Source organism: Erythrolamprus reginae, chromosome 4 (assembly GCF_031021105.1).
Source record: "Erythrolamprus reginae isolate rEryReg1 chromosome 4, rEryReg1.hap1, whole genome shotgun sequence".
Classification (NCBI taxonomy): domain Eukaryota; kingdom Metazoa; phylum Chordata; class Lepidosauria; order Squamata; family Dipsadidae; genus Erythrolamprus; species Erythrolamprus reginae.
In genome coordinates this window covers 45,287,655-45,300,674 of record NC_091953.1, presented here as the reverse complement: position 1 = coordinate 45,300,674, position 13,020 = coordinate 45,287,655, and the positions used below count along the sequence as shown (strand labels likewise).

General features: G+C 38.2%; 1 protein-coding gene across 1 annotated transcript in view; it reads right to left on the bottom strand.

The window, feature by feature from the left end:
• The window catches only part of GPA33 (glycoprotein A33), a 45,738-nt gene that overhangs the window by 19,152 nt on the left and 13,566 nt on the right, over positions 1-13,020 (bottom strand). Inside the window, exons 2-3 of the mRNA XM_070750190.1 lie at positions 6,572-6,735; positions 2,784-2,994 (exon numbers count right to left, since the gene is read on the bottom strand). Of these exons, the coding sequence (XP_070606291.1) occupies positions 2,784-2,994; positions 6,572-6,735 (375 nt within the window). The remainder of the gene's footprint in view (positions 1-2,783; positions 2,995-6,571; positions 6,736-13,020) is intronic.

Sequence of the window (13,020 nt, the reverse complement as noted above, 5' to 3'; positions counted from 1 at the left end):
CACTCATCCCATCCTCTAGTTTTTTAATTTTAAGCCTACCAATAATTCTAGTTTTCAAATTCATTTAGAAGTCTGACGGCAGAAAAAGACCCCATGGTCCATCTAGTCTGCCCTTATACTATTTTCTGTATTTTATCTTAGGATGGATATATGTTTATCCCAGGCATGTTTAAATTCAGTTACTATGGATTTATCTACCACGTCTGCTGGAAGTTTGTTCCAAGGATCTACTACTCTTTCAGTAAAATAATATTTTCTCATGTTGCTTTTGATCTTACCCCCAACTAACTTCAGATTGTGTCCCCTTGTTCTTGTGTTTACTTTCCTATTAAAAACACTTCCCTCCTGGACCTTATTTAACCCTAATTTATTAGTAATAATATTTTTAATAGAGAGGTGCAATTTATCTTCCCTGTTTAGCCTGTTCATACAGACTTCTGCATATATTATAATGCGGAAAATACCAGTTTGATGATAATTCCCATTGTATTCCACACTAAATTATAGAACCAAGTATTTCAGACTACTGTGGGCAAAGATGGATGATCTCTGGCGGGCCCGGGACAGGGGTTTATCCTCTTCTCCTGGTGCTTCTTGACCTCTCAGTGGCTTTCGATACCATCAACTATGGTATCCTTCTGCGACAGCTAGAGGGGCTGGGAGTGGGGGCACTGTTCTGCCCGATCTGGCCGATTGCAGTTGGTGTTAGTGGGGGTCAGAGGTCGTTCTCTAGGTTTCTCCCTTGTGGGGTACCTAAGGGGTCGGTCCTCTCCCCCCTACTATTTAACATCTACATGAAACTGCTGGGTGAGATCATCCAAGGGCATGGGGGGAAGTGTCATCAGTACGCTGATGATACCTAGTTGTACACCAATGCCCAGTCGGTGAAACAGTGGAAATGATGTGCCGGTGCCTGGAGGCTGTTGGGGTCTGGATGGGTGCCAACAGGCTCAAACTCAACCCTGACAAGACAGACTGGCTGTGGGTTTTGCTTCCCAAGGACAATTCCATCTGTCTGTCCATCACCCTGGAGGGGGGGAATTATTAACCCCCTCAGAGAGGGTCCGCAGCTTGGGCATCCTCCTCGATCCACAGCTAACATTAGAACATCATCTTTCAGCTGTGGCGAGGAGGGTGTTTGCCCAGATTCGCCTGGTGCACCAGTTGCGGCCCTAACTGGACAGGGAGTCTCTGCTGCACATTCACTCACGCCCTCATCACCTCGAGGTTCGACTACTGCAATGCTCTCTACATGGGGCTACCTTTGAAAAGTGTTTGGAACCTTCAGATCGTGCAGAATGTGGCCACACAAGCAATCGTGTGCCTCCATAGGTACGCCCATGTCTCATCAACACTCCACAGCTTACATTGGTTGCCGATTAGTTTCTGGTCAAAATTCAAAGTGTTGGTAATGACCTATAAAACCCTACATGGCATTGGACCAGAATACTATGGAACCGCCTTCTGCCGCATGAATCCCAGCGGCCAATTAGGTCCCACAGAGTTGGCCTTCATCGGGTCCCATCGACAAAACAATGTTGTCTGGTGGGACCTAGGGGAAGAACCTTCTCTGTGGCGGCCCTGTCCCTCTGGAATCAACTCCCCCCAGAGATTCAAATTGCCCCCACCCTCCTTGCCTTCCGCAAGATGTTGAAGACCCACTTATGCCACCAGGCATGTGGGGGGACTAACTCTCTCCCCCACCTTCTGACTTAGCATCTGAGAGTGGTGTGATTGTGTAGAATTGATTGTTTTTTAGTAGAAATGTTTTTTTAATTTAGTTTTCTTTTTAATATTGGATTTGCATTACATTGTATTATTGTTTTTGTTGTGAGCCTCTCTGAGTCCTCAAAGAGGGGCAGCATACAAATTTAATAAATTATTATTATTAGTTAATACTTCCTGTTTACTGTACATATGACTGAATCCAAATACAGTGGTACCTCTGCTTAAGAACTTAATTCATTCCATGACCAGGTTCTTAAGTAGAAAAATTTGTAAGCAGCCCCGGCCCTCTGGAATCAACTCCCCCCAGAGATTCGAACTGCCTCCACCCTCTTCACCTTCCGCAAGACCCTGAAGACCTACCTATGTCACCAGGCGTTATGTGTGGTTATGACTGTACAGTACTGATTGTTTTTTAAGATAGTGGATTTTTAGTTATAGTTTTAACCATTAGATTTGTATTGCATTTCTTCCTTACTGTTGTGAGCCGCCCTGAGTTCTCAGAGAGGGCGGCATACAAGACTAATAAATTATTATTAATTATTAAGTAGAAGCAATTTTCCCCATAGGAATCAACATAAAAGCAAATGATGCATGCAAACCCATTAGGAAAGAAATAAAAGCTTGGAATTTGGGTAGGAGGAGGAGGAGGAAGAAGAAGAGGAAGAAGACAGTTGCTGCCAAAGGAAGAAGATGAGGTGAGGGGAATCAAAAACATCCAAAACTTTAAGGCTTAAAAAAAAAAGAGGGACTCCGAGGCAGCGAGGAGAAGCATGCACCTACCATACACCTGGTGTGAGGCTGCCTCCCATACACTGCGCCAGGGAGAGAAACCCAGGGGGAATGGCAGGAAACTGGCCAGGCTTTCGTGCCGCTCTCAAATTTTCTGGGAAATTTTTCTGGGCTCAGGTTCTTAAGTAGAAAATGGTTCTTAAGAAGAGGCAAAAAAAATCTTGAACACCCAGTTCTTATCTAGAAAAGTTCCTAAGTAGAGGCGTTCTTAGGTAGAGGTACCACTGTATTGGACTGGCAGAAATACAAAGAGATGAGCGCCTTACCACGGACTATAAGTTCTATGATGACACTTTTTGACGGGAATTCATTCATCATTCGGACTAAGCATTCATAGATTCCATTGTCTTGAACGGCCAATTTATTGAAGGTGATTCCAGCATCACCTTTTTCAAAGTTGTTAGAGAAATTTAAACGACCTTTGTAACCAGATGCAAAGTGTTCAATACCACGGAAATATTTCAAAGCAATTTCTTCCTATATAAGAAAGAAGGGTATGTTAGTGTAGCAATGAGAGTACAACTCTCTTGCATAAGCAAACCCAGTAGGCACTTCTCTTGCTATCCACTAAGCCTTTTGCCCTCTCAACTTATTTTTTTTTTTAAAGTAATGATTATGATATCCAAATAAATTCAAAAGTAAAATCAAATTATACTTCACAGAAACCACAAGTAATTGTTAAGAAAGAATTGTTAACTTAACTTAAGAATTGTTAAGGCAAGAAAGCCCATTTTCCCTGCTCTTATTTTGGTTATTGAAATGTTGAATAGGGACATAAAGCAAGATGAGAGGCTATGGGTATAAACATTTTTTTAAAAGATAAGCTAAGAGTTTTTCCAGATAATTTGGTGTTGGTTCTAAAAAATCCTTAAAGGGGAACTGAATTATTAATGGATAAAATAAAAGAAGAAAAATTTGTTTCAAAATTGTATAAACAATCTGTTAATGTAGAAATGATGGAAGATCAGGTTAAAGGACCCATAATAGCATGGGCACAAAATTTCGGCTACACTATTAATATTGATGAGTGGGGAAAATATGGACTATTAACTATTAATTGACAACATCTTCTACATATAAAGGGAATATCTATAAAATGTTCTACAGGTGGCATTTGCCACCTGCCCAACACTCTAAAATGTTTCCAAATACATCACCAAAATGCTGGAAGTGCCAAAAGAAAATTGGAACTTTTTACCACACATGGTGGACTTGCCCAAAGGCCAAAAAAATTTGGACTAAAATTAAAAGTCTTTTATAGCAAATAACAAACTTACAAATTCCATTAAAACCAGAGCTATATATGCTCCGAATTATCAGACAAAAAATAGCAAAGGAGGACAGATATCTAATAATACACATAATTACTGCCGCTAGAATCACATTTGCGCAAAACTGGAAAGTAAGTAATATTCCATCAACCTTAAATATAATAAATAAATCTATGATATTGCTGAAATGGATAAATTGACAATGGAAATTCTACAAGAAGACAATATAGAATTCTACCAGACGTGGAAAAGATGGTATAACTGGGTTGACCAAAAAAAATACTTAAAACTTTAAATAATTACATTACAGTCAAATATGTTATTTACTAACAATCTTGTTACTCTTTATTATTCCTTTACTATAAAATAGTGTGAAATATATACAGCCAAGACTCATGAGAATAGATGAATATAGAAAACAATAGTGAAAGGTGTAAAAACAAGGCCAACTTGCAGGTTGGCAAATATATGTTTGTTTTGCCTTTTTTTTTTCCTCTCTTTCTTCTGCTTTCTTTTTTTTTCTGTATTATATTTGTCTTGTCTTCTTTTTAGTGTAAATAATTAATAAACACTATTAAAAAAGAATTTAGTGCATCAGCAATTTTAAAGATTAATAAACAGAAGGTGAAGGTGTTAATCAAAATATGAAAATATAAGTTCAGACATAATTGATTAACACAATGGCTTTTAAGAGTGAGAAGAAGATTAAATAATTATGAATTATATATTATTACAAAATAATTATGTTAAGACATGGAATGAAGTTAAAAAATATTTGTTAAAATGAAAAAAAGTATAGCTGTCAATGTTGAAGAGAATTTCCATGATTTAAATGAATGTTCTATCTCAATGGGAGGGGGGGGTTAATTACAGACAATACTTATTTTAAATAAGTACCACAATGGCAGAAGGATTATCTATGAAGGGGGCAAAGAGTATGAGTTAAATATAAGGTATTAGAAGATGCAAAAGAAAAAAGAGGTTTGGTTTTACCCATATGAAATTATAATTTTTCTGTTTGTTGATTAGTATGGATGAATTGATGAGATGCATAAATCAATTGGGAGTTGGGAGAATATGATTTGGAATTTGGGTGACATAGATATTTGTGGTATGATAAAGCTCTGGTTAATGTGGGTTTTAAAAGTCATTATGAATTATTCTGAGAATATGAAATAAATACAAATCTAGTTTATGTCCGAAACACTTTGGTGGTTTTTAGCACAAGAAATATTTTATGTACAAGAAATGATAAAAACATAGGTAGTTAACTTAGTGTGATACTTAGATAGAATTCTATCAAAGCAAATATAAAATAAAATCAAAAAGAGCTATGATAACAGAAGAACATTCCAATGCTTGGAAACCTTTGAAATATTTTTTTTAAAATATAGTTTTTAAAAAAAATAAAACTGAGTTTGAAATAAAATTATAGAAAAATTATGATGTATAATTTCTAAAATGTATAAACGTTTTTAAAAATTTATAGTAGAAGAAAGAGCAAGTAAAGAATAGATAAGATTGCCTAAAATGGTTACAATATACAAATGGAACATTGAGAACATATTTAATTGAAAGATTTGGCATTTACATTATATTCCAAACTTAAATAAAAATTTTATAAAATTATATATTGTTAGTACTTGTCACTGGAGAAATTGTCTGGAATGTATAAAGCTATTTCAAATTTATGCTTGAAATGTGACATTAGCTAACCATCTCATCCTTTGCCATACATACCCTTTTGCCTTCAACTTTTCCCAACGTTGAGGTCTTTTACAATGAGTTCTCTCTTCTCATTGGATGGCCAAAACATTTGAGCTTCAGCTTCAAAATCTGTCCTTCCAAAGAACAGTCAAGGTTGTGTTCCTTTTGGATTTAAAAATTTGATCTCCTTGCAGTACAAGGGATTGTCAAGAATCTTCTCCAACACCACAATTTGAAAGCATCAATTCTTCAGCACTCATCTTTCCTTATGGTCCAACTGCCAGAGCTATACATTACTACTGGGAAAGCCATAGCTTCTTACTCCAGATGAGTACTTTTCAGGGATCATAGAATCATGCCTACTGGTCACTAATTTCAGTTAATTATCATGTATTCCAAATGGAACGAAACTGGAACAGATTTGTCAGCTATTGAAAAGAAGTAGTTGCTGTTGTGAGCCGCCCCGAGTCTTTGGAGAGGGGCGGCATACAAGTCTAATAAATTACTATTATTATTATTATTATTATTATTATTATTATTATTATTATTATTATTATTATTAGTTGCCAGACTAGCATGCACTTTAATATGGTAAATCTTCAGACCTGAATAAACTATATTGATCTCCAATTGTTTCTGAGCATAAACTGAGAATAGGCTTTGCCTTGTAAGATTCTATGTTTCAGGTTATCTAAAATACATTTCCGTCTATAGGAATTTGCTATAGTTATCGTGGTGGCGCAGGGGTTAGAATGCAGTATTGCAGTATTGCAGGCTCATTCTGCTGACTGCTAGCAGATTGGCAGTTCAAGCCTCACCTGCTCAAGATTGACTCATCCTTCCATCTTTCCGAGGTCAGTAAAAGGGTGATCCAGATTGGTGGGAGCAATACATTGACTCTGTAAACCACTTAGAGAGGGCTGTAAAGCATTGTTAAATGATATTTGATTTATTTGACAGATGGTATACACATCTGACTGCTGTTGCTATTACTGGGGGACAAAAAAAGATTCTTAGTTTCCTTAAAACATTGAGCCATTACACTTTCCCCATAGATGCATATGTATATATCTTACCGAATCACCATTCAAGGGCTTTCTCGTCCAAGAGGCAAAGTCTCTTTCCTCTGCAATAGTACTGTCAAAACTGCATGGTAGGGTGGCTTTACTTTCTGCATCCATTTCTACTACCTTTGAAGGTAGTACCTTTGATCCTGAAACCGCATGAACAGCTGCTACCACTGGCAAAAATATACGCAGAGAAAAACAGAAAGGTCAGATGTCTCTCTATTATCGTGATTGGGAAAAATGCTTTACGAATTTTGTATTCCTGAACACCTTCCCTTTAAAGTATTACAAAACGTCAGAAATGAACAGATACAAAGTCTTTGAAGGAAAACCAGATTTTGATTAGACACTTTAATATTCAAATACAGTGGTACCTCATCATACGAACTGAATTGGTTCCAAGCGGAGGTTCGTAAGGTGAAAAGTTCGTAAGATGAAACAATGTTTCCCATAGGAATCAATGTAAAAGCAAATAATGCGTGCAAATCCTTCAGGAAAATCCCAAACTTTAGAAGGGAGGCAAACAGAGGGCAGGGAGGAGCAGCTAAAGGGGGCGGGTGGAAGAAGCAAGGCTAGGCTAAAGGGTGAGTGGGAAGGAAGAAAGGCAAGGGGGGTGCCCCTCCCTTTTCTTTCTTCAAAAGACACCGTTCAGTGCCTTTGCAAGCACATTGTTCCCTGCAAAAATTTTCCTCCCCCAAGCTGCCCCTCCCTCCTCCCTTTTCTTTCTTAAAAAGACACCCTTTCAGTTCCTTTGCAAGCACGTTGTTCTCTGAAAAAATTTTCTTCCCCCAAGCTGCCCCTCCCTTTCTTCAAAAAAGGGGAAAAAAAGAAACCCCTTCATCCCAGCAGCAGCTGCTTGGGTTCGTAAGGTGAAAATAGTTCGGAAGAAGAGGCAAAAAAATCTTAAACACTGGGTTCGTATCTTGAAAAGTTCGTTAGAAGAGGTGTTCATAAGATGAGGTACCACTGTAGCTGCTACCAACTAATTATATAGCTGGATCTATTTATTTAAAAGATTTTAAGGCATAATTCTGGAAGGCTCACAACAAAAACATAAAAACAAAAACAAAGCAAAAATGTAAAAGCCAGCTGTCACAACTACCATCAACAGATACCATTGTTTTACTTCAGTGAGTCGGGAAAAAGCCCAAGTCTTGATGGCCTTTTGTAAGGCTAAATATTGGAAACATGCTGGATTGTCCACAAAGGAGTTCCACAAGGATGGCAGTACCACAAGGCAGGTTTATAGGTCCTCCCATAAACCAACATTTCAGGGAAGGTACCTGGCTGTGCTACCCTATCCAATCTGGTAGGATGGGTAGATCCTATCAGTAAGAGGCAAAACCGCACAAATAACTTGGGCCAGTAAAAGTTAGCAACTTGAATTATACCTTAGATCAGTGTTTTTCAACCAGTGTGCCGCGGCACACTAGTATGCCGTGAGACATGGTCAGGTGTGCTGCGAAGCTCAGAGAGAGAAAGAAAACAAGAGAGAGAGAAAGAAAGAGAGAGAGAAAGAAAGAGAGAGAGAGAGAAAGCAAGAGAGAGAAAAAGAAAGAATGAGAGAGAAAGCAAGCAAGAGAGAGAGCAAGAGAGAGAGCAAGAGACAAAGAAAGAAAGAAAGAGAGAGGGAGGGAGGGAAGGTGGGAGAGAGAAAGACATAGAGGGAGGTAGGGAGGGACAGAGAAAGAGAGCAAAAAAGAGGAAAGAAGGAAGAAAGAAAGAGGGATGGAGAGAGATAAAAAAGAGGAAGGGAGAGAAAGAGGGAGGGAGAGAGAAATAGAGCAAAAGGGAGGAAGAGAGAGATACTTTTTTGTCCAACCTTTTTTTAGCCCCCCCCCCCAATGTGCCCCATGGTTTTGTAAATGTAAAAAATGTGCCGCGGCTCAAAAAAGGTTGGAAATCACTGCCTTAGATTATAACTTCAGATCGTGCAGAATGCAGCTGCGAGAGCAATTATGGGCTTCTCTAAGTATGCCCATATTACTCCAACACTCCGCAGTCTGCATTGGTTGCCGATCAGTTTCCGGTCACAATTCAAAGTGTTGGTTATGACCTATAAAGCCCTTCATGGCACCGGACCAGAATATCTTCGGGACCACCTTCTGCCGCACGAATCCCAGCAACCGGTTAGGTCCCACAGAGTCGGCCTTCTTCGGGTCCCATCGACTAAACAATGTCGTCTGGCTGGACCCAGGGGAAGAGCCTTCTCTGTGGTGGCTCTGACCCTCTGAAACCAGCTCCCCCCTGAGATTAGGATTGCCCCCACCCTCCTTGCCTTTCGTAAACTCCTTAAAACCCACCTCTGTCGTCAGGCATGGGGGAACTGAAACATCTCCCCCTTGCCCATGTTGTTTTGGTGTTTGATTGATTGTGTGCTTGTTTTTATATATATTGGGGTTGTTTTATGAATTTCTTAACTTAAAATTGTAATTGGATTGGTGGGTATTGGATGTGTCACTATGTACTGTTTTTACCATTGTTGTGAGCCGCCCCGAGTCTGCGGAGAGGGGCGGCATATGAATCCAATAAATCTAATCTAATCTACCTGTAAGAAAGCTGGAAGTCCATGTAGCTTATTCAACACAATGTAATATGGGACAACATGAAGCATATGAGCCTTCCCAGGTAGATCAGACAAGAAACAGATCAGATGAGCTAATTTTACTTACTTATTGTAAGGCTACATTAAAGGAATATTGCAAGTACCTTTTTAACCTCATGATAACATAGGAAGGATTGTTTCTGAGTTTCTTTCTCTGCTCTTTGTGCAGCTGGGGGCATTCCAGTGCATCTCATGTTTCCAAAGCAGCACCTCTTCTTCCCTCTTCCCATTTCCCAAGATTATTTTCACATTCGATCACAGACCACATGATCTGAATGAGCACTGTACGCTGTGTCAGTTGTAGTACTGTGATCTTTGAGCACACCCCCATGTGGAATACAGTATAGTAAACCATACAGGAAGTGATTGAGCCATGACTGGTTGGCAATCATGTGATCATGAGATGTTACAATCATTATAGTGAGCTGTGATCTGTGTGCCACAGTAATTGAGGAAAAGGGCACGCTTGTGGCCGCTGTCGGCGTCTTTCATGCCGGCCGCTTCCAAAAATATTTCAAACTTCGCTATGTAGGCTGTCCAGGTCATTCTTTCTGGGTCAAAGAATTCAGGTGGCTGGACTACCGATGGAGTAGCCATGATAGCACACGGAGGGTCGGTTTCCTCGTTGCCAATGTAATAACTCTCAAAGCAAGGTTGAATCAAGCAAGGTTTATTTCGCTAACAGGACAAGGAAGTCAATTCAGTCAAGAAGCAATGGAGTATTGAGAGCTCTATACAATGACAGTTCTCCTATTTATACAATCTAGCCCAGCAGCAGGGCAGTTTTACGAAGATACATTTTAAGCACCAAAAGAAGGCAACCAATCAACATGCAATAAACAAATCTGAACTTTTGACATTTACCCTGTCTGGGTAGGTCACCCAGGCAAATATCTAACATGAGCCACTTGCCAAACTCCTGAATCACAATCACATGATCTCAGGAATACTGCAATTGCTGATAAGTTGAGGAATGGATGGAATTTATAAACGTTCAGCGGTGTCAGTGAATGTTCACTGAACAAATGGATGGTAAATGAGGGCTTCCTATATATTTAGTAAGAAAAAATGTGGTTTATTTCAAATTTAATTTCCAAAATATTCTTCAATGCACTAAATATAATTCTCCAGTACTTTAAAGATTTTTTTTTACATGTAGTGTAAAAAAATGATGTATGCCAGTGAGACTTGGACTGAATAAAAGGAGGCATGCAAGGCAACTGAACCATTTCCACATGACCTGCCTCTGCAGACTTCTGAGGATCCAGTGGCAGGACAAGGTGCCAGACACAGAAGTCCCCTCCAGAGTAGGCCTGCCCTCAATTTACACTCTGCTGATGAAAGCCCAGACATGCTGGGCAGGCTATGTTGCAAGGATGCCAGACTATCACATCCCTAAACAGATCCTCTATGGTGAGTTGTCTGAAGGAAAGCGATCACACAGGGGACAAAGGAAGTGATACAATGACACGCTGAAAGCCTCTCTCAAGTCCCTGGATATTGACACCAACTCCTGGGAAATCCTGGCACAAGATCATTTGACATGACACTCGTTGATTCACTAAGGCTGCCAGACATTTGAAGACAGAAGGACAATTATAGCACAAGAGAACATGCAGTCCATAAAGACGGAACTGCAAATGCTGTAACAGTGATGGCCACACATCTAGTGGTGGTAATACATGTGGCAGAACATTCCGTGCCCATATAGGCCTTATCATCAGGGGTGGGTTACTGCCCGGATGGGGGGGTACGCAGTGGGTTACTGCCCGGATTGGGGGGGGTACGCAGTGGGTTACTGCCCGGATGGGGGGGGTACGCAGTGGGGAAGCAAAAACAAAGCTCGAGCCCAGAGCACCCAATTGGCACTGAAAGATGTTGAAAGAAAATACAGGGCGTCTTGCATAAGCCATGCCCACAGTGTGGAAGTAAAAATCATCCACTTGTGGACACACTGTGAATAGATTACTACCTGCTAGATATCAAGGTCCTCTTGAAAAATGGACTTTTCGAATATACATAATTTCTAAAATATTCTTCATTGCACTAAATAAAACTCTCCAGTAATTTAAAGGGTTTGTTTTTTTTACATATCCACCACATGTGGTTAAAATGTTTCTTCTATTTCATGGCAATATGTATTACCACCACTTATTACAACCAGTAAAAGAGAATATTTGTAATTCAGTATTGAACTATGGAGTTCCCAGTGCTCTCCACAGTTATAAGAGTTATTATAATAATGGGACGCTATATTTGGTGATATTTACCAGCTATTTTAACTTAATAGATTTTATTCTGAAAATAGTTTATTGGGTGTAATAGCTTGGTTCGTGAAATCTATGTTGGTACTTTTGATAGATCATAGCTATTTGTGATAGATCATAGATATTTGATAGATCATAGATATTTTAACTGGATTTACATCCAGTTAAATAATGGATTATTATTTCTAGCAATGTTTCATAATTTTTAACTTTTTGTAATGTATAGTTGTTAATTGAGATTAGATTTTAATAATAATAATAATAATAATAATAATAATAATAATAATAATAATAATAATAATATAGGGACATATTGGAGGATTAGATTTAGATAGAAGTAGTATATATATTTATTTATTAAAATTATTTTGATTGTGTTTTAGTGATAAGTTATTAATGTTGAATGTACAATATTTGGGCGGAGGAAAGAGAAAGTTTCCTTTTCTTTCTATTTTTTTCTTTTAAAAACATTTAAATGTAGTTTATTAGATTTTTGTTATTTCTTTTATTTGCTTAATACAGTCCTTAATAAAATTATTGAAAAAACTTGTTTGTTTTTTGCATGTAACACCAATCTTTGCAGAAAGGAAAGGAAATTAGGAAACCAACCAACCTACTAGTTCTTTTGAGAGAGTTTTATTTACTTACTTACTTATTTACTTATTTTGACTTCTATGCTGACCAATCTCGAAGGAATCAGGGCGGCTTACAACAATATAAAATACTAAAAACAATTAAAAAGAAGTCAAATATATAATCTAACAATAAAAACCCATAATAAACTAAATAATCAGCATACATATGTAGCATTCATACAATTTGGGCATGATGGTCATTAATTCATAGCCCCAAGGCCTGCCGGCAAAGCCAAGTCTTCATGGCCTTAAGGAAAACCATTAGGGTTGGAGCAGTACGGACCTTGGGTGGGTGGGGAGTTGATTCCATTGAGCTTTTGAGTTAAGAACCATAACTGATAAGAAAAGAATAGCTCTTTAAAAATATTATTAGTGATATATGAGAATTTCTATTCAACATAACTGGAGACTACCAAATTAGAGAACACCAATCCCTTATCACTATTCATGGGCATTGTTTATGCAGACTCTGAGGCAGCAGTTTTTCCAGTTACATGATCTGCATATGTTAAGTACCAGAAATATTCAAATATTCCATCTGCCATTAAGCTATAATGGCTCCTTCCATCAATCAAATGTGTTGTTTGGTTACATACAAATACCAGTGCTGGTGAGATGAGCAAGCAGTTTTAAGAACATTTGTAATGTCTTTTGCATGCACTTATTCTTATTATTTTTGTTACTGCCTCCCCTCACCAACACAAAAAATGTGTATTTATTTTCCAAGTTCTTCCTGATTGTCACAATTTTAAACATTTTATAATTTCAGATTTGTGGCCCTTAACAGCTCTAGTTAAAGAGCACTGGGCAGCTATCCCATCTTTACTTTCTTAATGAAAGTGTCAAGAATAAATATTGAAACAAATAATGAGAATAATGCAAGGATTGTGGAAAAAAAAGAATTATGAGGTTACTGTAAAATTAATGAATTTCATAACATTGGAAAAATTA